The 24,596-nt window shown below is 41.0% G+C and overlaps 1 protein-coding gene across 1 annotated transcript in view; it reads right to left on the reverse strand.

Annotated features, from left to right (window-relative positions):
• Positions 1-630: 630 nt before the first annotated feature.
• Positions 631-24,596, reverse strand: part of MED10 (mediator complex subunit 10) — an 81,317-nt gene continuing 57,351 nt past the window's right edge. Inside the window, exon 4 of the mRNA XM_032988337.2 lies at positions 631-864. Within this exon, the coding sequence (XP_032844228.1) occupies positions 763-864 (102 nt within the window). The 3' untranslated portion in view covers positions 631-762. The remainder of the gene's footprint in view (positions 865-24,596) is intronic.

A 24,596-nucleotide genomic window follows, 5' to 3' on the forward strand; every position in this document is an offset into this window, starting at 1 on the left:
CTCACAAGTCCCCACCCCCGCCCAGGTTCCCTTTCTTAAATACATTATCGCAGAGGTGCAGCTGATGGGCTCGGCCCTGGCCAGAGGCGGGTCCCACTTGGAGCCGGGGGAGCTTCGAGAAGCTTCTCACAGGGGCCAGTGCTGTAACCCCCTACCCTGTTACCAAAAACCGTGCCACAGAAACCCAGCACAAAACTTCTCCTGAATATAATGGAAACTAACTACTAAGAGTTTCCCTGTTTATTACACAAAATCTTCCTGATCAATACTGCTGAAAGGACTCTTCCCCCACAGTTCTAGCCATTTATTGGCTGTTGACTCAGCTTTATCTTTGGTGTACATCTGATAACAAGTGCTTATGGCTGTTTGATACTGTAAGGAGGCACTGGGGCATTTCTAAGGAAGCTAGCTGAGAATATTTTCCCTGCTGACCATGCTGGTGGAAAGCATTGTTAAATTGCTCTGAAAGTTGCTGGGTCAATGCAGGGCAGAAGTCATAACGGAGTAGGTTTCAAAGTACCCAGAGAATGGAAATAATAACTTTAAATAATACAGTACTTCAAGGAAACCTATTTACTTCTGTTCATTTTTTGCATCTTTTGCTAGTATGACTCTTGGTTTTATTTCTATGTTCTTGATCCTTTCCCCCCATAACAGATAAAGCTGGCGAATTTGATATAGAAAAATTCTATAAAATTTCCTGAAAGCAAATTTTTATTGGCCTAGAATAATATTGCTACAGCACATGTTTCTTTCTGTGATTCAGAAGCTCATGTGAGTCATCCATGATTTCAAAGGCAGTCCCAGGAGCTTAGTCAAGGAAATATTTTGGCACCATTTAGCAATTGCTCTGTCCTTTGAGTCCTAGAAGAGACAAAAACAGTAAAAAGGAACACCGCAAATTAGTGCCCTTGATTCTAATATAATAAAATGGCATGCATTTATGTCTTTTCTTTAATATCTTAAATTTTAATGATACTACTGAGAATGAGATTCCCTTTACATTTGTAATTATAAAGGAGAGCAGATGGTGAAGGCTTAGCTTAAAGTGTTAATTAAAATAGCTTACACAGCCAAGCCTCTGCTTGAATAAAGTACATCAGGAAGATATAAGACATGAGTGAGTGCTCTGTTCTAGTGAATTATTCTTAAGTAAAGCTATCTTGGAGCAAATTCATCGGAGATACTTGGGTCAGTGAAATCTCTTCCTCTTGAGTTCATGAAACAAGCACTAGACTACATGTTCTAAATGTGTGTTTCTGGAAGCAAAAACAAGTTTAGATTCCCTAGGAGGATTTGTATACCTGACTGCCTTAGTAACCGTTCAAATAAAATGACTGGATCTTCAAAAAACAGGGCTTCCTTGCTCTCTCTACACATTTGTTGGCATGCACGTGCAGGATTGCTTCTGTGTGGGCTGTGCAGAACTGAAGGAATGCCAATACACATTTGGGATTTATCTTGTTAATTCATACAGGTGACTCAACACAAGAGAACTGGTTCAGAGATAGTGCCTAAGCCTCTCACCTTCATAAAAAACAGCCTGAGGGTGGTAGCAATCAGTCCGCTGTACTCAGCTGTTGGAAGAACTCAGCTTAATTACGGAAGACCCAATCTCAGATGCCTTTTCCGCTTTATTTCGGATAGAGCTTCTTAAGTCCTCAGCAGCACATCATAGCCACCTAGATATTTTGTAATCAGATATGAAGTTGTTCACTGGAGCAAGGACTGGAAGCCTGTTGCCCATATAGACTTTGAACTGATCACTGGACTAGTCATACATAAAAACTTTTTTCTCATTTCATTCTCTGAACCAGTACTTTTTTAACTGAGCTGTAAAAAAAATTGAAAGGCAATCAAAGAGAGGAATAACAGGTGTCTATTTTTAGTATTAAGCTTAATTTACTTAACCTAGGAGTATCTGTTTTACTTTAAAGCCTCAGCATGTGAATCTAAACAATAGCAATAAGATGGTTTGTGTCCTTGCTTTGCACCCAGGCAGAGTCATATGATGTTTCTTCTAAACATAAGTTTGGTTCAGGCAAGCTCCACTTCAGCATAAGCATGGTATCAGTCAAACCATGTAAGAAATAGTCTTAAAATATGCATGATGCCTCTTTCCAATGTGGAAGTTGAACAAATTTTCACTGAATAGAGTTGTATGTAAAAGATAGAAACTGTTTATTTTTCACTTCCTGTAGAAATATCCATCTTTTCAATGGAACTTTTGGCAAAAATACTTCCAAACAGCTTTACTAACTCCTGTTAGAACCAAGTGGTCAGAAGATCCTAATCTGTCTTTATTTCTGCTCTTGGAGAACATGACAGATGGGTGCAAATGTTGCTGATGCAACATCATATGGCCATCTTTGGAAGACTTTGGAAACAAAACAATGGGTTGGGTATGATATGGGGAAATATATCTCCTCTCTCTCAAATCCCTATCATGTTCTACTTGGTCATCTTTATCCTAACATATCTGTCTGCTTTTAAAATAATGTCCTGTCCCCTCTATATCACAAGTTCTTCCTGATTCCTTTCTTCTCCCTTCCTCCATTGGCATTCCAAACTGCTATACTGATGATGTCAGAAGCCATGAATATTGTGACTGGGCTGTCCGCTTCAGTTCATTTTTGTGCTGTAAGAAGTTTCAAGCAATGGGTAAGAGTGTAAAAAAAATACATAGTAACATCAATGTCCTTAGAACATCAGTTTAAGGGGAAAAAATTTCCCCAAGCAGGTACTGTAAACATATGTATACAGCTCTCTTTTTTAAAATAGCCTTTATTAAACAAAAAAGGTGTGAAAGAACAATATCTCTGTCAATCCTTTATGTCACTTGTATTTGGTGGGTCTTGGCCATAACACAGAAAATGTTAAAGATCATCTGGTAAGAAAACAAGATGTCAAATGCTTTGACTGCCTTTCCTTAAGGGCTCAAGCCTTCAGACCCTTTTCTAAAAGGTCACTGAATTATGTGTGTGTTAATAGCTCATGTTTTGTCCTTCCAGTTAGAAAAATTGTTCTTATACCTTGGCTTGCTTAAAAATACAGCTTGGTACAGTCTGGAAACCTAACAAGTTAGCTAGCTTCATAAATGTTGTCGTGGTTTAGGCCTGGTTGGCAGCCAACCACAATGCAGCAGCTCTCTCTCCCTTCCCCTCCGGCAATAAGAAGGGACAGAGAGCCAGGCTTGGGGTTCAAGATAAGACTGGGGTGGGGAAAAATCCCCCTTTATGTTCACGAGCAAAAGGCAGACTCGTTAGGGGAAGAAAAAAAAGAACATACATTTATTACAGACACTAACAACACATAACAGAGTAGGACAGTGAGAAGCATTGCCACATCTTGAGAACACCTTCCCCCCACCCCTCCCTTCTTCCCGGGCTCAGCTCTGCTCCCGATATCTCTACCTCCTCCCCCAGCGGCGCAGGGGCAGGGAATGGGGGGTGCAGTCAGCACTGCCACTCCCCTTATCTTCGGTGAGAGGAGTTTCCGGAACTTGTTCCTCCTGCTCCATCGTGGTCTCCCTCTCACAGGAGACAGTCCTCCACAAACTTTCTCCGACATGAGTTCCTCCCATGGGCCGCAGCGTTCCCCACACAGCTCCGTCATGGGTCACTAACTTCCTCCGACTGGATTGCCTCCCACGGCTGCAGCCCTTCCCGAGCTGCTCCAGTGTGGGACTCCCCCGCATGCTGCAATCCTCCCAGCGCTGAATTACAGCAGTGGAGTCTAGCTTTTCCCACAAGACCCTGGCCTTCTTCGGGCACAGCACCTTGATGAAGCCAGCGGAAGCCACAGGCCATAAATCAATGTCTGCTCCACTGCAGATCTTCATGGGTGACAGGGGGGGGCCGCCCTGCCGTCTCCCCACAGGATACAGGGGGGTCTCTGCTCCGGCACACCTCCCCCCTCCTTTCTTCCTCCGTTCCTCCACTGACCTTGGTGTTCACGCAGCTGCAGCAACTCCTCCTCACCAGTCCCACTGCTCGTCACCACGTCCCTTCTTAAATACGTTATCGCAGAGGAGCAGCCGATTGGCTCAATTTCTCAAACAGAAGTGGAGCTGGCTTGGAGCTGGGGGAGCTGCAAGAAGCTTCTCACAGGGGGCCGCCCCGATAGCCCCCTCCCCTGCCACCCAAAAACTCCACCACTCACTCAACCCAGGACAATGTAGGTGCTTGGTGATCAGTATGTAAAACAAATACCAGTTTCTTTGAATGTTTCTTCCCTACCTGTTTCTCATTGTTTGTGCATAAGATTTCTGTTATTCTTACTGAATCTCCAATAGATATTAATCTGTCAAAGAGATGACTCCCTTCTGGGCAGGATTCTCCTATCATCTACCCTTTTTACTTGATGTCATTGAGTGTTTGTTCATCTTCAAGTGCTGAAAAATTCTGGATGGTTGAAAGTTGAACTATGCTAAGTGCTTCCAATTGGTCACAGAGTGCAACAAGATCTAGGAGTTAACAAATTCCAGTCTGGAAGCTGGAAGTCAAGGCATTATGGTATATCCCAAATGTATCTCGACCTAACACAAACTGGAAGGTGATGTGGAGGAAGTGGTTGTGGTTCACTGTGAAGGACAAGTGAGAGAAGCACAGGATGGGAAACTTGTTTTCTGACTAAGCACTTCAAAGCCATTTCGTTGTTTGAAAGCAACCTACCTGCATTTTCTTGTGAAAGAATACTATTCAGAGCATACACAAGATGGAGAGCTGCATTTTCCCTTCAAGCTGTTTTCTTTTCCCCCAAGTACTTTGATCAAGTGCTCTGAAGTCACTGTTCTTACAGTATTCACCCTCCTGTAACAAGGTAGTCATGATTAAGTTATGCTGGGTTTTCATCTGAGCTCTAGGAATGCCTTTTAGATTCTACAATTATTCTCAGAACGTAGTATACCTTTCAGATTTTGATAGGTTTTCATAATAAATGAGTACAAATTGGGAGCCTCTTCCATTTTAAAACTCTCTGCCAGACTCAACATTTTAGCAATATCTTTTTGCAATAAAATCAAGTATACACCAGGAACAGAATATTCTGCCTTCTAAATTTTAGAAATTGGGAAGGAGGCTATTTATCTTCTGTAATTTCCTGCTATAACCTTTCATTCCCAAAAGACAATCCCTGATGTCTCTTTCTGATTTTGAGCAGGAATTTCTCTACTACAATTTTAGTAACTTCTAAACAAATCTCTCCTACCTGGTGTTCTGCACATTCAAGCCTGCTCAGAACAAATGAAGTATTGCAAGGAAAAAGGCTGAGATATTGCCAGATAACTTGATATCAAGACTTTTTGTACTGTACAGTGTGTGATTTTTATTTCCTCCTTTTTCTACAGAATTAAACAAGCTAACAAAAGGTCACTTCAGACCAGTATTACTTCAGACCAGTGTTACACAGAAAAATTGATGTGTGTGCACCCAAAAACAAAAAGGCAAGCAAGCACAAGTGTATTTTACCCACAAAACACCAGCTGTTAAGCAGAGTTTTCCTAAATCTCACCTGATGCTTCTATTTCACTTCATAATGGGAATAATACAATATTAAAAATTACTTTATGAATTACAAGTTTATTGAAGGGTTTATTCAACCATTACTCTATGCCATTAGTTAGCATCTAGTGATAACATGGTTTGTGCAGGCTTAACACGTAAAGGATGTTTTTCCTCCTTTGTTTACTGAGAACCAAAAGCTGTATAATACTCTGACTTCTATCTGATTTCTACAATGTTATCTGCAAGTTTGAGATGACATAAATAAACAAAAGCCCCTTCCATAGCCCCTATCTCCTTACTTTGTCAAAAGCAGCGTTCAGAATCAAGTCATCTTGTTAGGATGATGCAACTAGGAATGAATTAAAGTAAAATTAAAACCTAGTTGTTTGGCTTCAATCCATACTGCATACAAAGAAATTGTCTCCATTCAGAAACGTTGATTCCATTTAAGGAATAAATCCTTAGAAATAGGAATGTAAAAGCCTACCTTAAACCATATTTTAAGCACAGATTTGCAAAGTTAATTCATGACATGAATATAACTTCAAAGAAAGCTAAGAGGAAAGCCGAAGAAGACTTGCAGGAGGCATGGAAAGTAGTGCATATGAAAGAGGCTAGAAGAAGATTACTAGCAGAGAGCTTTGAAGAATATTTTTTTTTTTCATAATGATCTTATCACAGAACTGTGAGGTCACAGAATCAAAGAAATGATACAATATATGTTTAAAAAGCTCATCTCCAGACACACCAAGAGGCAGTGATGCGCAATGGTAGGTGGGGGAACCCCAATAACCCAGTCAGAGGAATGGACATGCTGCCCCGGTTCCTGACAGGGCTGTCCCAGGGGACCCTCAGCCCCATGATCTCAGCACCACAAGTCAAGAGAGGCTGTCACCATCACTTTACAGGCTGAGAGGGGTCACTGCTTATAGGAGCATGAGACACATTGTGGGATGCAGGGGTAGAATGTTTCAGAGCTGCCCAAGACTTACTGTGGGATATTGAGGAGAGGAACCAAAGGTAGGGGAAGGGAGGGATTTTGGTGGTTTGGGGAGAAACAAGCATGGGAAAAGAGAGGGGTAAAGAGATAAATGAGGCTGATTGTGTTTAAACAGGCTGCTGGTCAGCATGCTTGCCTGGCCATGACCTATGCCTGACTAGCGCAGTCTGTCCTGTCTTCCCATTTAAATCCATTTCTAACTCTTTTCCTGGGTGCAAGGCTCCCTATTCTGTGTTCAAGTGTGTGTGTGTGTGTGTGCATGGGGGTCTGCGTGCAGCAGCTTGGGTACGGCCATGGGTCACAGGGGCCTGGTGTACATCTACTGGTCAGATGGAGTGCCTGAGCCCAGCTGCTGGAGTGAACCACCTTGTATGTGTGTCTTTTTGTGTATCCCACTAATGGACCTTCATCCTGGTCAGCCAGAGGGGAGAGCAGGGTGAGGCTGTTGGTGCTGTTTGTGTTTGTGTGTGTGCTGAGTGTGTCTGTTTTTGCTGATCTGTGTGGCCAGCCATGTATATATGTACCTAGGTATGCTCTGTGTGTGTGTATGTGTGTGCGTGCTTACTGGGAATACAAGCTCAGCCTTGCTATATGTTGGACCTGGGGCATGACGCTGCAGGAACCTCACCTCTCTTGGGCTGCTGGATTCCCAATGGAACTGGGAAAAGTTTATTTGTTCAAATTGTGTGATAGAACACCAAAGGGATATCACCACACATCATGTCCAACAAAATAGGTAATATATAGTAAGCTGGTGAGAGGATCAGGGGTTGGCTTGTTTAGAGAGGTAACTGGGTACAGAGGCTCTTCTGAAATACATCAGAATAGGCTATTACATCAGGAGGAAGAGAGAAGAAAAAAAAATAGAAAAATATAATGCTGCAAAAAGAATAAATGAATCTGAATAGGCCACAAGTCAGTTAGGACCAAGCCTTCAACCTAAGCCCCAACAGAATTTAGTTTCTGTGTAGCTTAAAGAGACTACCTGGTGGGCACATCCTTTATGGTCATGTGTTGAGAAATACCTTTGTTAACCAGAAGGAGAGGAGTGGGTGTAACATATACGGTGTGAAAGAATCCTACAGTTAGTAATAGAGGAAATATAGAATATGAATCCACCAAATGGGTGTGTTTCTAGAATGAGATTGCTAATGTTAACATTATAAAGCAGTAAATACCTTATGTGATGATGAGTGGATGCTTTTTTTTCCATTAGAAGACATGCTATAGGCAAGTATAATATTATTTTCTCATTTGTATTAAAATCATGCCACCTCTTAATGATCTCTGTGTTATTATTAACATGGATTGTCATCACTTCATGGTCTTTGATTGGCCAGTATATGAACTGATGTCTGCATCAATGCTTTGCAATAAAATTAGGCAGTGCTGTGCAGAATTTCATTACATTTTCTGATTAACTTTTATTACAGTAATTTTGCGACACCAACATAAGGTGTTACACAGTTTGATAAATCTCCTTTCCTTTCAATGTTAATTGTACCAGAGAATGTTTTGAGGACTTACATAATCACACTTCTCAAGGGATTTTAAAGATTGATTGTTTTGCTTCCTCTGATCTCAGAAAATCCTTGCCAAAAGTAGCAATTTTGCATGTAACTAACACTTCTTTCTTTTCATCTACAGCACTAATATAAGCTCAATACCATTCCAGTATATTCATGCTTTTGAAGCTCAGATCTTCAACATATAGAGTCATTAGAAAACTTGCATATTCCATATGCTAATTACTTTCAGTAAGCTGCAAGATGCTTCCTCGCTGAGATACTTTAACACCTGCCAATAGCTTGAACATGAACACAAATAGTTTTTATTAGCATTTTCGGTTCTACATTTCCCCACTGTGTTCCTGTCAATATAATTCAGTGTTACTTTTCAACAGAATATATTGACTGTAATGTGTACATTCAAACACATTGACTTCTGTTTCTTCTGCATTGAAGACTTCCTCATCCCTCCAGTTGATCTTAATATGTCTGATATCTGTATTTTCCAGGGCACAGTTGCAACATCTTAATCTGTAATATTTGGGAAATTCTTTCACCTCAGATTCAGATATCCATGTAGCTTCTGGTGGAATCATGAATTTGAAGTTTATATTCAAAATATTATACTTCTTTCCCTAGTTCACATTATTTCACATTATTTTTTTTTTGACTGAGATCAACAGCCTTGTAGAGAAGGGGTGGAAATGGCCATTGTTACTGGAAGCTTTCTCTCAGGCAGATTAGGAATCTGTCTGGAACTTCTCTGGTTCAAAGTACTTTCTAAAATATGTGATTATTTCCAATAGATAACTGTTCTCAGAATCTTAGCTAGGAATAAACTTTGGATTTCCTGTTTGTGTCCACATGATTTTGGTATCTGTGTTATGCTTTCAGTTGTCCCTCATTAGTATTTATACCCTGGACTGAGTCTATAGCATAATGGTTGGGAACAGAGCTAAATAAGGGGAAATGTGAGTTTCTGTTTAATTAGTAAACCGAAGGTCAAAAAGGACTCTGCCCAAAACGTGTGTGACATGAAAGTGATGGATTCAAGCCATGTTGGGTTTTAAGAAGGGAGAATATATTCAAAGGCATTCTGCTTTGTTACTCTGAAGTGTGTATCTGATGACTTGGCTTCTGAGGTACTTAGCCATTAGGATGTGTCAGCTTCCTCAGGAGTCCTTGCTAGTCCTTTGTAGGGGGGAAGGGGAGTGGAGGGATACCTGGGAAAGTTTGCAGGAGTGTGATGTGATTGATACTTTTCATTACAAACAAATGAATTGGGTTTATCCATCTGTTGATGACTACTTTTTAAATCGCTTCAGTAATCTGTACTGTTCCTCTTGAAGTATGCATGCAAATGCTAGAGCCCTGGCCTGAGCTGAAAGTAACAGAACTGAACATGATAAACCGCTGAACATGACATTAGAAATTTATGGACATAACAAGTGTCAGAGTGGGAAGCAGACAAAAGCTACAGATATCACTGTGAGGGACGTCTGGCTTTCACAGACAGGTAGGGGGGGAGTTATGTGAAAGGTTTTGGGGGTTGCATGGGGAGTCTGTGTATGTATTGAGAACATGCACCCAATCTCTCTGTGAGCTCCACCTATAAGCAGGGAACCACCCCATCCTGGCACTACCACCTGGGGCTGGAGGAAGACCCAGGGCCTCTGCCCTCACAAGCCAGGAGGGAGGATTTCCCTGCATCCCCTATGTCCAAAATACCTTTTTTCCCCTTTCTGGTTCCTATAGCAAACACACACAGATACAGCGGGCATGCAGTTAAAGAGCACAGGCTGTGGACACTCAGAGTTATAATTTTAGGTGTGAGTGATACAGGCAATAATCTATTGTGTGGTTTACTTCATGTCCACTGGGGACTGTACAGGTGCAAAACTATTAGCAGCGGCAAAAAACAAGGTATAAGGTGGTCTGATCAAAAGGAGCTAAATGATGTGATGGATTTGGGAAAATATTTGCCAGTTATTACTCAGGGGGTTCCAGGCAGTGAGAAAAGGTCTGGGATGTTTTCAAAGTGCATGACACTCCGGTGTATTCAGATGTGTTTTGCTGTGCTACAGTTTTATAGTTACCATGGTGTTCTGGATGTGAATAACTTGCCAGAGAGAGAAATTTCTGGCTAGACATCAGGTGGTCATAACCCTCTTGCTGTTTTCTGTTTTGTTTATTTGAGTGCAGTATGTGCAGACAGCTTCGGGTGAGTAGTCTTTGAATTGGCCTAATTGTAGTATATTTGTTCAAAAAAGCACTTAAACACACACGCAGCTGTGGATCAGTAAGAACTATGCTGAGTACCAATTTAAAACCCGGTGTGCTACTGCCACTCTTATATAGGCAGGAATCACAAAGGCAAAAGAAAGCAATATAATGACTGTTATTTTCTGCTCTTTGGCATGAATAATCATTTGTGTGTCAGTCTCCAAATTACAGACCTGGAAGACTCAAGAAAACAACCTTTGTAATGATTCTGAATACATGTTTGAGACAGGAAGATATGTAACCAAATAGAGTTCTGTGATGAGTCTGGAGCTGGAGAAATATTGAGAGCTTAAGAGTAAAAAAAGCCTCTGTTAAGAGACCTATGGGCACAAAATTTGGGGAAGCAGGAAACATTTTCAGAAGTTGCAAGGGCTATTTTATAACAAGTAGCTGCTGAAGGAGGAGGTAAATCTGATCACTCAGAGTCTGATGTGCATAAAAGCAAAGCTTCTGGATTAACAGTTCCTTTGCATTTTTAGTATAAGATTTAACAAACTCCATCAGGTTATAGGGTTTGAATGCTCTAAAGACTATTTCCTTCCCTACTTTCACCCCCCTTTTTTTTTAATAATCTGCTTAAAATTGTGCATTTTGTTGACATTTACAGAAGACTTTGATGGAATGAAGCTCAGGGACAAGCTGAAGTTTTATTCAAAAATCATCAGAACGCAACTAAGACTTTTACCTTTCAGAAAAAACGTTTATGCTTATTGCTGGTGAGGTGCTAAAACTTTAAGATCAACCTGAACTACATATGGGAAAGAGATGGCAGAGCAGCCCACTGTCACAAAGAGGGAATAGAACTGAGAAAGCAAAATGGCATACAGGTCTTTCCCAATCTGTAACCCTGCCAGCTGCATGGCTATATACAGGTTTGTGGTATTAAGGCATAAGACATGCTGTTTCTCCCTGCAGGCAGCTAATGCAGTCAAAGAGATAGCCAGTCCCATTGATACAGTGGTAGACAGATACCTTGCAAAAGAAACCTTGAGGTTTGTCATAGATCATGGGAGGGGAATTAAAAGAAGGCTCTTACTCTTTTGAAGTCACACAGTTACCAACAGGACACCTCTGAATACAACTGTTTCCCAGGATTTTTGCTCCAGCTATTGTGAAACATAATGGAGTGTTTAATATGAAAAAAAATTACTATTTTCTTTATTACCAGATATAGAAGAAGATTGAATATATTAATTAGCTAGAAGTTTACTGCAGGATACATCAGGAACGCTGTGCTGCAGCTGGGTAGAGAGCTTTGCTAAATGTATCTCAGCTCTCAGAGCTGCATCCCTCTGTGCTGCTCGGACAGGGAATGGTGGCAAGAGGAGATGTACAGCCACACTGACTGGGGAGGCTTAGGGCTCATTTGGGAAACAGATCATGCTGGGTATAAATGGGGAGGAGTGTGAGCGTAGTCAGCACCGCCTACCATTTTGGAGAGAAAGCTATCCTTGCTTTTTCTGACTCGGTAGAATTACATCTCAGACAGCAAAGAAGAGGGCTTGGGATTTCTTATGTGGAAGAGTGCTTGAGATGAAAGGGAAAAAGAGAAGCTCCACCAAAAATGAGGTGTGCATTTACATGACACTGGATAAATACAGAAAAGTAGCACATACTACAGGAACAGGAACAGTCCTGTACTTATCCTTATTACAGCACATAGTAATGGATAACTTTGCCTGATGAGTGAACTGCAAAAATGTTGTTAAATCTGTGCAGCAGACTTAGTCAAAAACCAAGCCTTTACCATTCCAGTGCTGTGAGAGATCCTGATTTTTTTTTTTTCACTCTTCTCCTCTCAGAATGACTGGTTTCATCCTCTGATTTATTCAATGGTGAAATGACATGCATCTTGTAAATGTGACAAAGAGTGTTGCGCATTTGTCAGAAACACGTGTGTTTTAGAAGGCTATTTTCCACTGCTTATATTTGTTCAGAATTATACAAACCTGGATCAGCTTCTGTGGTATTTCTGTGTCAGAGGGTTAGCGGAGCCCTCCTCAGATCCATATTTTAAGAGATACCCCTGTGGTAGCACCTGGATCACCAACATATCATATTTGTGTTCACAAGACCAAAAATTTACAAGTTGTTGGAGGGGCAGGAGGCCTGGATGAGAGTCAAAGGCATTATTCTGAATGCTACAAACTGAAGGGATAAAGAAATCTCTTTTGACTGTATAAAAAGAGATGATTCTCCACAACTGTAGTGCAGCTGGGAAAATTGATCTTAGAAAAAGAGAGGCACCAAGTATATCAACCATGCAGAAGGAAAAAACAGGGAGAAATGAGGAAAATAGCACTTAAATACCTAATCAGAAAGGTTGGTTACCAGAGAAAATTATTTCTCCCCAACTGTTTTAGAAGACAGATATGCATTAGAAGCACCTGTTCTCTGTCTTAGTTTTTGAGCTTAAAAAGTATAGTAACAGTGAACTTGGGAAAAAAAAAAAAAAAAAAAAAAGAATGTGGTGTGGATATTGTCTGCTGTGCTGCCATGCTCAAAAATACTGTCGCTTACAACTTCTGTACAAAGGATTACTTGTCAACTTCTTGTTTATTTTTTCTGTGGAAGGGTATCCTTTTGCTAATTTCCAGACATCAGAAAGTATGGTTATCTTTAGGTGATTTGATAAACTCTGCTAGCAAATGGGAAGAAGATGAAAAGCCATGTGTAAGTACAGAAAGTATGGAATCTGAGGATCACAGGAAACTTGATGTCATACAGATAGCCCAAAATTTCTTCCACTGAGGAAAAATACCATCAGTCTGAACACCAAGTATGTGTTAACCAACACCCTCCAAATCCACCATGCAGAAGCTGTTGGCTACAGATTTTGCAAAGCAGACATACTCAGGCCAGCCAAAATTCTTTCAAGAACTTTTTAAGGCCAACATCAAAATGCCTTGTGGAGTTCTGGAAGTAGATTTCTTTTTTTTTTTTTTCACCTGCAGATACAGTGGGGCTTTCCCATTTGTCATGTAGGAATTCATGCAATGAATTTCAAGATAAGGTCATATGGAAGAGGAAGATAATTTTGGTTTTATTTTGATTTCTAAGTATTAACTCAACTCAATCACACTCTCACACCAACATGCAAACAAGGGGTCTCTCTAGGATCACTTGTATGCAACAAGGAACACAACATGTGACTTAAGTCCTCCCTGCATCTTCCAGCTTCATTTTAATTGATGACAAGTGATTTTTAGGTAGAACTTCAACATCTTTCAGGAATCTATATTTATGCGACTCTTAGGCATCATCTTTCACCTCCTAATATTGCTTGCTTCATCCTCCTTAAATCTTAGAAAAAGTGCCTATTTTCTTTTACTTCCTCATTTTGGATGTCTTGTGACTGCAGTCTGTCTTCCTGTTGGAATATCAGGGTGACAAATGGCACAGTCTGTGTGCTGTAACTGCTGACATCCTTGTGCTGTCAGAGTGCAGGCCTTCTGCTGTAGACTTGGTGCATTATTCCTCTGAAAACTGGGTCTTTAATTTTAATAGCCTTCTGTCAGCCTAACATAAATATTTATTTTTTTAAATATATTTCCCGAGACCCTCGATGAAGCATTGTTGTTTCAGCATAATATAGTCATCCTAACTCTAATATTCTTGTCTCAGTTTCTGCCTGGGTGAATGAAGGTGGCCAGAACAACTTTCTGGGCTAGACTGTATACAATTCAGTTTAGCCTGATCATTCACAACCTCTGTATGTAGACTTTAAAACCAACTGTGTGTGGAAGTAGAACAGGGCTGGAGAGTGTACGGAGCCTGGTGGGTTTCCATGGATGAGGATTCTGGGACAGAAATGTGCAGTCCCATCTCTTCATCTTCAGGGGCCAATCTTAGACTATGACTCATCTCTGCAGTCCAGACCGGTATAATTTAGGCTCTGTTTAACCTAAAGGATGTTACTCTCAACTTTCTGTCTTGTAGCCCCACAAAACTTTAAAGCAGCACTGGATCACATTTTTGCTCTTCACTTTTTCTATCAACTTACTTTAGTGGGAGAGTCTTTCTCACATAAAAGATGCTGTGGGGGAGTTGTTTCCCAATATTATCCTGTGATCCTCATTTTAATTCCCTAGTCCATCAGTTACTAAGTTTGTAGAGAGCTGTTATGTTCAGACATCACTGAGCTACCCTGTATTTAACATCAAACTTTTCTGTCTCCCATTTAGATTTTTAACACTTTTTCTTGCTCATCTCTTGAATTATCTCTAATTCTTCTCCTTCTTTGTCATAATGATGAACTGTTTTGTATTGGAAACTTGAATCTATTTTATTCTGCTATTAATGCATTACTGTCCAAATGAAAGGAGATGGAAGATGTTTTTGTCCTTTGAAAATAGATTTGTTCTCCTTTCAGCCCTGCATTTATGTGTTTCCATTTTAAATATATGGCTTTTTTAATGACTTGTGGTTACTGATATATACAGCCTTCATTTATCACTGTAGTATATTAGTCTAGTCTCCAGATCATTAAATATCAGTGATTTCTGCAGTTCTTCATGAGACCTTTTTTTTTTTGCTGCTTTTTTTTCCTCTTGTATAAGGTTTCTGACGTTACAGTAGAATGTGGAGAGCTCCCTGATCATCATGTGTCTTCAAATCATGCTACCACTAATTTAAGAACAGGTACTTCCTTAAGGATGTAAGTACAACTTTTGTTCCCATACAGGTTTAAAGTATGTATGAGAATTAGTAAGTGACCTGGAAGAGCAAGGAATGACACAACACGCCAGTGCGAGACCCTATCCTTCCCAGTTGCTCCATATGAGTAACCTGTTGGGAAGTCTGGAGATAAACAGTAAGGAGAAGAGATGAAAAAGGGAGTGTGGATAGAGGAATTGGTAAATTACAAATGAGGCAACAGATTAAAGGAAGATAATAGATGGACATAAAAAAACAGATGTAAAAAATTACATTAGTAACTTTAATGTTAGTCATTATTATTTGTCCTACCTCTTCACCTGTGTTTCTCTTGAGGACACGTGGAAGATGATAGTATGAATTACTTAAAGACTTGAACTCTTCATCTGAAAAATCTCACACTACACCTCAGCACAAAGAGGTAAATATTTTATGATAATAGAATCAATAAAGACTATTTTCATACATAAGGGAGGAAATGCTATGGTTTACATGATTGCTAAGATCATGAACAAATTATGTTTTTTTGCACCAGTTCTTAAGTCATATTCCATGTGAATGGCCACATAAAATTTTAATAGCTGAAGATTAAAAAAAAGGAAAGATTTCCTTTGCATTTTCAGATATAGTGATTTTAAGTTATAATTTAATTGTGGATTCAAAGTTCTACAGTCAGTCTCAATCAGCAAGGACCCCGTGCTTATATGCAACAGTGATTCATCAGATTGCATAGCATCACAGCAGCTGTAGGTGTTGTCCAAAATCTGTTATTCCAAAACAAATGGAGAATACCCAGCCCAATGTTCTACAAACTCCTACAGCCATGCCTCTAATGAAATCACTATTTCTGCCATTGCCTCATTTTTCAGTGGTTTGTTGTTTTGTGGGGTTTTTTTATTTTATTTTTGGAACTTCTCCAGGAGGTATAACTTAAGATATATTGTCCTGTTTGGGGCTGGCATAGAGTTCCTGTTGGTTTGGCAGCGGGAGGAGCTGCAGCCCCCTGAGACCCCAGGGGCTCCCCAGGTCCCAGTGCCCTCACCTGTGTGCGGGGGGCGGGGGGAGCACAGCTGGAGGGCTGGGCCTGGATTGGCCGATAGTCCATGTCATGTGACATTGCGCTCACTATATAAAGGCAGGAGCGGGCCGGGAGGGGCTCTCACTTCCGGGAGTGTGGCTGTGGGGCCTTTGTGTTTGGGATCACCGGCCCAGGAGCAGGCGGGTGTCGGTTGGCGGGTGATGAGCGGCTGTATTGTACATTACCCGCTGATACTGCTGTCACCGTATTGTTCTGTTACTGTTATTAAACTGTTTTTATCTCAGCCCATGAGTCTCCCTTTGCCCCTCCGATTCCCTCCCCATTCCCAAGTTGGGGTAGGGTGGGTGAGTGACTGCGTGGCGTTTAGCTGCTGAGTAGGCTCAAACCACATCATATACCTGTATCAATTTGATGCAACATTAATGCATCATGGTTGGGGATACCCTGATGATCCCATTCCCATGAACCAGGGAATCATTTCAGCTCATGACTATGAGGTATCTGTGCTCAAATTACACTGGAGCAACTAGTCCCTGAATTTTGTTTCTAATTTCTGCACGAAACACTTTTTCTTCTCTCTATAAGGCCTTTTTTCCCATTCTTACCTTCTGTATAGGTAGTGCCAAAAAGTAACCCACAATACTGCACTTCCTGCTTTGTATTCTCTTCCACCAGGCATGGATAACTTTTTCCACCATACTATCCACATGGGAAAATATGTATAAGGCTGAGAGGTATAAGACACCAACATCTATTGTTGTACAGGATATACATCAAAGATGTACAGGAAATAAATCACTCAGACTAGAGAGTTAAAACCAGTTGAGATTATTTTAAAGACCTCTGTGGATTCGTCAACCATCAGACTTTATTATCAGTGGGTAGGATTGGCTGACACTTGCAACTCTTGTTAAGTTCAGCTTCTGATCTAACATTAAAATTGTTGCACAAAGCCAAAAACTTACTTAAGTAGAGATCAAAAAACAGAGTTAATATCTTTTGATTATGTCTACATTAAAGAATAGTACAGATATGTAGATATTAGGTGTAGTGAAACATCTAGTGCTGAGAAACCAGTGTCCAGGCTAGATGTATTTCGGGGAGCTTTATTTTGATCAAGCTTTGATCTGGTGTCATGGATTGAAGTTGGAGCACATTAGGTGTGCTGCTGAAACACACTTTTTAGTTTAGCTTCATCCCAAAGGAATCTGGTCCTCATACTGTGACACCACCCTATAATGTGTACCGCAGCAGGGGAAGGGGGTTGGTCAGGACACTTGATTGAGAAGTTGCTTGAGAAGCTTGCTCCTGACCTAAACTAAAATGCTCTGCAACACAACCTTTTTTTGCTACTATCAAAGCAGAAGCCTGTGTCCTTCATCTTGACTTACCCTGCTGGAAGCAGAGGAGTTTGTTTTCCAGAAACACTATATTAGGAAAAGCCAGAAAGATCTGCACCCTTAGTTTTACTTGAGCCCTTAGCTAATACATTTAGTAAAATTAATTACCCAAATAATTTTCATTAAGCTCACATTAGCACTTATTATTTTATTACCATGGATATGTTATTATAATAACTTAACCTGCAAATCACTGACAGCCAAAAAATTAACCCCATACATTCAAAAGCAATAAAAATATAAAATCTTTTATTTTTCTCCAATAAACAAGGTCACTGTGACCTTTCCACCTAAGCAAGCAATCCATTTATTAATCTACTTGTAATGCAACTCAGTTCTGAGGCCTAAATATTCTCCACTCTCATTTTCACAAAGCTGAAACACTGTGGCTGGGAACACAGTTCCTGCTGCTCCACTGTGGGGTGGTGCACATCTAGCATCCCAGTGATTCTGGACCTGCGAGCTTTCATGGCTCATTACTTCCTACACTCAGGATGAACCCCTATTATGGGAGTTACACTTGAGTAGCTAGGGTCTGTTTACAGTGTAGGCTCAAGGATTATGCATCTCCACCCTATTTTCTAGTTATCATTTACTCCTAGATTTTCAGTATATCAATAAGAACAGAGAGACTTGATGATGTGTATCATCAGATGCCTAAGAATTTAAATAGCAGACATCATAACCAAAAAGCAAGGAGGAACACTTTGCTAATGTCATAGCAAAACTAAATTCCTGATTTGTTATCTATATATTTAGAGATGTATCTCTCTTTATATAGATATATACTCTACCCTTATATCTATTTGCTACTCTACTCCTATACCTATATATTTAAAGGGTAGAATACAATACAACTGAAGTTTAAAAAACTAACAGGAATTTTGTAGAAAGCTCTGACAGAAAAGCCTTTATGTCTTATGTCTTTATTAGTTTTAAAAAGTCTGCTTGGAAAGGAACAGACTACGTAGTATCACTCATTGTGCATTGAACACAGCTCTTTTGGTTACTATCAATATCTGGTAGAAGGGTTACATACAACATGGGTGAAAACAAACTAAATGAAAGAGGTAGATCAAACTCTTCCTGTAATGCTCTTCAAACATGTAGATTTTTAGGGACCAAGAGTTTTCATGATCATTCTTCATAATGTTTCTTTATCACTTTCAACAAGCACAAATGGCTTTAGAAATTGGGAACCCAAATAGATTTTCCCTTGGAAAGGTGAGGAAAGACAAACATCTCCAAAAACACAAATAAGAGGGAAAAATAGTAAAAAACTTTCAGAATCAGTAGGTTGTGGCCAGATTGTAAACCAGATTGCCGAACAGCTATAGTGTAGTGTGCAATCTATTGCTTAAATCTACTTTGCTACCAGAGAAATAGAAAGTGGTAAATGTCATGCAAAATTCTGAAAAGTGCTTCTGGGTGCTACAAGCCAGGTAGACTGTCTTTCATGCACAGAAAATTGAGTGAAAGTGTAATGGAAGAAAGAATTAATAGATCTATGGTTAATGATTAAACAAGAATAAGTCAACAGAGTTTTTGTTGAGAGTTGTCCCTCACAAACTGATGATTTTTTTTAGGCAGCAAACAAGGAAGTATACTTTTTTAAAAAGTTGTGTTATCAAAAGTGCTCTTGTAAAAAAAAAAAAAAAACAAACCTGTTTAAAAGAGAGAAAAGAAAGGGTGAGGCTAAATGTCTAGTTCTCACAACAGATCTCCTATATTAATAGGAACATACCCTGGGATGCACGCTCAACATACTAATAAATTATCTAGAAAAGTTATTGAATAACGAGAAGCCAAAATTATTTAAAGCAGACAAAACTAAAGCTGATCCCAAATATTTTTAAAATATCATAGGATTTGAAATGACTGTGTCATAAAACAGCAGAGGAGGTTCAATGTTACTAATCACAAAGCTGCAGGAAAGGCAGCAGGAAACACCCCTGACTGCCCATGTGTAATGATGAGCTATTGCTACTCCTGAGATGAATATTGGAGCAGATTCTCTGACCCAGCGTGCAGGGTCAGAGGATTGATTAGAATGAAACAGTGAAAAGTGGGAGGAAACAGGCAGAAAGCAAACCCAAAAACCATTGTACAAGAAATGAAATGAATACACAATGGCCAAGAAAGTCAAGGGAAGGAACTTTTTGAGCATTGACCTGACTGGAAGCAGATCTGGAATCATAAGCAAAGCAACAGATTCTTGTTCAATCTTAGTGTATTTCAAGAAATGGGACTTGTTTGTAGTAAACCAAGATTACTTCAAAGAATTACCTGGCTCTTGTAATCAATTTGTCATTCTAATGGAAAGAGCCTGCAATGTTGTGCATACAGGCTAACTGCTCAGGCCACAATGGAGTTATACAATGCAACCAGAGTGAACAAACAATGAGGAAAAACAGGAACAACTGACAGTCATTCTTGGTAAGCATTAGTGCTCAAGGAAAATGAAAGAGAAAAAAAAAAAAGATAGGAATTAGAGAACAAAACTGAAAACATTCTACTGTGCAAATTCACAGTTCATCCCAGAATACTGTATATGGTTTTGACTGCACAGTCTTAAAAAGATGAGTCATAACTTAAAGGTACAGAGGAAGAAACAAGAATAACCAGAATATATTGGCTTCCACTGAGCAGAAATTATGTGGAATAGTTCAGTCTGAAAAAAAATTAGATAACAGAAGGTGATGACATAAATATGGAAAATCCTAAGTGGCCTTGGAAAAGTGAAAAATTATTCAGTGTTTTCTGTGGTCTGTTCTCAAGTTTGGAGTACTCTCCTTGGTAAGAAAGCAAGCACAACCTGGCTGGGTAGCACTCCACAGCCCAAAGACTCAGCTTGGATAGTAGCAAAATTAAGGATAAGATGTCCCAGAACGAACTCGGCTGTTCAGCCCATGTTAGCTCAGGATTTGTTAGGATGCACACTGCGGAGGCTTTTGCATGAGCTCAGGCAGAGTGAGAGAGCTGTAACTGCTCCTACAACTCATAACTTGTCCCACTTCTGAAACGCAAAATGGTAAGTCACTCTGATTGGCAGACACTCTCCTGGACAGGAGATACAAGCATCTTCTTGTCATACACATTTACTGGTAGGTGTCCTACCTACCAGGTACTTTCTTGACATTTGATGCCTTTGGGACAGGAAAAACAGCTCTCCCACTGCTAAATAGTCAAAGCTCAAAAATTCCCAGAGTACCATCCAGCTTACAAGTACCGAGACAGGGCATCCCACGCCAGTTGGCTTCAGTGCCTGGGAATGTTACTGAGCACATTTAATTTGCTGGTAGAAAAACTTGTTAGAGTTCAGTGTAATATTCCTTTCCCATACTATCTTTTGACCAGTTTCCACAGGGAAATCTTGTTGCTGTTTCTTCTGCAAATTTTTGTCCTGTTTTTGAAGTCCTTTTGACTGTGGATGACTGTCTTTGTGCAGATTGTGTGATTTCTGCATGCTTTGTACTTGCTGTCTAGGCACAGTCTGCGCTATCTCAGTTCTAGGAGTACAAATAAGCCTCAGTGGCACTGACTCGGTGCTACCTGGAACCTCCACTGACTCACCTACTCACCCTGCCCCAAGGCCCAGGAGGTCTGTCTGTTTAAGCTCAGCCCTGGTTGTTCACTCCCTGCCTGAGCTGAGTCATTGAAGTGTTGGTCTCTAGTTCAGCCCTAGCCCCCATTGATCCAGACCCTGTCCTGCAGACTAACCTCCTGCCTTGACCTGGAACCTGCCTCTTCACCATGAACTTGCCTGAGGGTCTGGATCCTTGATTGAACCTGCCCACCGGTACGGGGCCTGACCTGCTTGCCTTGATGAGGTACTGTGGGACTGGGCTCTGGCTGGTGAGACCCTTGCCCTGTCAGTTGTGGTATTGCTCTTGATTCTTGGCTCTCTATCCTTCAGGGACCAGCCAGCTATTGCTGCTCCCTGACATGCACTTATCTGCCTCCTTTTCCAGAAAATATTTGTTTCTTGCAACTGGGACTGCTGTGACCAAGAACAGGGCATCACTGTTATGTGGTTTTGCTTTGCAGTGCAAACATTTTTATACCACTTATGAAGTCACTCTATTCATCTAACATAGGATAATTGCACAGCATTTTGATTCTGCCTCTGTATGAAAATTTGTTTGTGTAGTAGAATCTCTTTACTTTTTCTTTTGTAAACTTCTGGCCAGAGTGTTAACATGGACTCTAGGATTATGTGTATTGACATAACACGAATTAAACAGTGCCAAGCACATAATCTAATAGTGATACAGGATTCTCCAAAATGGTTAATATTTAATAAGCCCCTGTGGCAGGTGTTTAGCTGCACCAACTGGCACACTCATTAGCTATGCCTGGTCATGGTCTGGATGTGGAAACAATCCTAGTACGCGGTATGGACAATGCCGTGCCACTGGCAGTTTTTCATGGACAATGCCGTGCCACTCCAGCAGTTTTTCACCCTATCCCAGCTGACCTTGACACTGCAGCCTCTCTTCCATATTTATACTTCACCTAGAGCCACATCAAACACAGCCTTAGCACTGTAGCAGAGAAATGCCACTTTCTTAGTTCTCATCATAGTCAAAGGACAACAGAGGGCTATGTGCACCAAGGAGATGGCAACCATTGTCTCTCTTCATTAAGATCTCCCATATGAATGAGGGTTTGGAGAAAGATTTGGTTGTTGTATTTCTTGACACCTAAAGAGAGTTAGCTCAGTAGCTGGGGGAGATAAGCTACGCATGGATGGGCAGTCATTAAAAGTTATATATCTCTAAGATGAGGCATATACAGGATCAAGATTGCAGCCCATGTTCTGGTGTAGCTCAGCATGGATCCCCAATTCTTTGATAAACTACAACAGATACTCAGATTGGATGATAATACAGAGCCTTTGGTCATTGGCAACTGAAGCTGGAATCCAGTGGCTCCTTTTTAGGGTCTCATTTTTCAGCTAGGGCTCTTCTTGGCCCAATGGGCTGGAAGGGGAAAAAGAGACTGAGGATGCCACAAAGATGTGTGACCACCCAATGACCTCTCACATGGAGTGCATGTAAGAGAGGGACTTTCACTATTCCCTTGAATGCTAGTAACTGCTTATGAGGCCACAAAACGAGTTCATTTTTGACCGGGCAGATTGAGGGCCCTCACTCCAGAAAGGAAATCTAACTGTGCGCACCTATCTGCAACCCTGAAAATGTTTCAGCTCAACAAATCATTCCATGAGTAGGAATGTACCAGCCTTGCAACTCCCTGGCCAAATGAGAGGCCAATCAGGAGATGTATATGTGGCTCAGCCAAACATCTGTGTATTTAAAAAACAAACATTGCCTTGAAAACTTCAAGGAGCACAATGGATCTGAGTGGTTTTAATCCACATATTACATGCCAGTGGCTGGGGATGCCTGGTGTGAGGACAGTGAGTATATAGAAGCAAGTAACATATCAAAGAAAATTCTTAAATGGTATCTTAAATTAGAATACCAGTATTACCAAGTTGCAGCTGTGATTAAATAAAGCCTTAACTCTTTTCTATAGGCTACATTGTGAGAACATTCCTGGCAAGAACAGGGTTAGCTCAGTGAAGCTGACAAGAGCCTTGTCTCTGGGCCATCCCTCTATTCTTTGTCCATGACAGAATCAAGTCAGTTTGGTTTCCATGGTTTCCAGTGGGGGAGAAGGAAGAAAGCAGGGATAGATTTTTGCTAAGATCAGATGTTTGGTATGCAGTATACACAAAGCCAGGCAATATGCCATGCTGAGTGAGGGGAGAAATCTTTCATCACTTCATCTGATAGTCTCCTATAGCAACTGCAGCAGTAAAAGCAATAGCCCGCAGAGGCATACAGCTGCATAGCAACCAGTTATGTCAAACAAAAGGGCACTATCCCTCCCTCCTAGTTCATGCATAGTACTATTAAGAAACAATTTGATTAGGTATGTGCATCTCCCAAACAAGATCAAACTTGGTAGACACAGCACCCAAATGATTCTACTTCCTTGCCCTGGAAGAGAATGGGGTATCACTCATTGCGACCTCAGAGAGGTTCTCTGGAAAGCAACAAATGCTGCTGGATTTGCATGGTGCCACTTGGGTAAAGCAGTGTCATGACAGTAGCTCTGCACCCATATCCAATGTTAACCACAACCCCGCTGCAAGTTCCTCATTTTTTTCTGTCTCCCTCAACTCTAGGAAAGGGTCCCCTTCCACTTTACCACGTGGTGGTCACCTCAGTTCTTGGGCAACTCTTGTCTTCCAGTGACTTGTCAGTGATGGTTTGTGGTCACTGAGCACTGTCCACAGTCTGCGCGGACTCCACCATTTTGGGGCATACCTGGTGGATCTCATCCAGGGCTCTGCTGTCAGGCAGGTTTATTGGGAGCAGGAAAGGAATGCTTATAACTCAGGTGCAGGAACACAGGGAGTCTTTGAAATGTGGGAAGATTGTATCCATTTGCTGTAGGCGTGCTTGTGCAATGCTGCTGTCTGGCCAGACCCAGGAGGGGGCCGGTAAAGGTTGCTGTGATCACCGCAGGCTGCCCTTCCTAGGGCACCAGCACCAGAGTTCCTCCTGCAGGTGAAGTACATTTCATCCTGATGGAGAGTCTGGACACTATGCCATGCTCCATAAGAAGTCCAAAATCCTGGAGAATAATTTTTTCATCCTTGTTAGTATTGAAAGAGGTTTCTCCTGCATAAGGCCATGTTTCCTTTTTCCTTTCCTTTCTTTTCCTAGGTAGACAGGAGATGCCACCAAACCTAAGGGTCAGGTATGAAGTCTGTACATACACCTCCTTGGTATGTCAGGGGCCTATTGGACTCTGCTTAGGTTGGTCTGGGGCAACTAGTATGGGTGGCTGGAGATGGAGGGACTGCCATATTGGGAGGAGGAGGAGGAGACAGGAGTTGTGAACACCAGATTAATGTTTCACCAGAGCTGATCTTCATCAGGAGACATGTGGGCCCTGTTGTGTTAGCTGCAGTGGTGTTCCTTGTACTTGAAAGACAGCAGTCCATCTGCCATGAAAACCTACTCTCCAGCTACTAATGCTTTGATTTTTTTTGTGGCAGGCTGTCAGCTGAAGAGATGACAGATGGTCCACACTTCAAACCTCTGTGTTTGCTGCCCAGTATCATGAAGCATCTGATCCCAGAACCGAGTCCAAGTTTTCTCCTCTTCCCTCCCTTATCAACAAGAGGGA

This window comes from Tyto alba, unplaced genomic scaffold, assembly GCF_018691265.1.
Source record: "Tyto alba isolate M040663 unplaced genomic scaffold, T.alba_DEE_v4.0 Super-Scaffold_27, whole genome shotgun sequence".
In the NCBI taxonomy this organism is placed as follows: domain Eukaryota; kingdom Metazoa; phylum Chordata; class Aves; order Strigiformes; family Tytonidae; genus Tyto; species Tyto alba.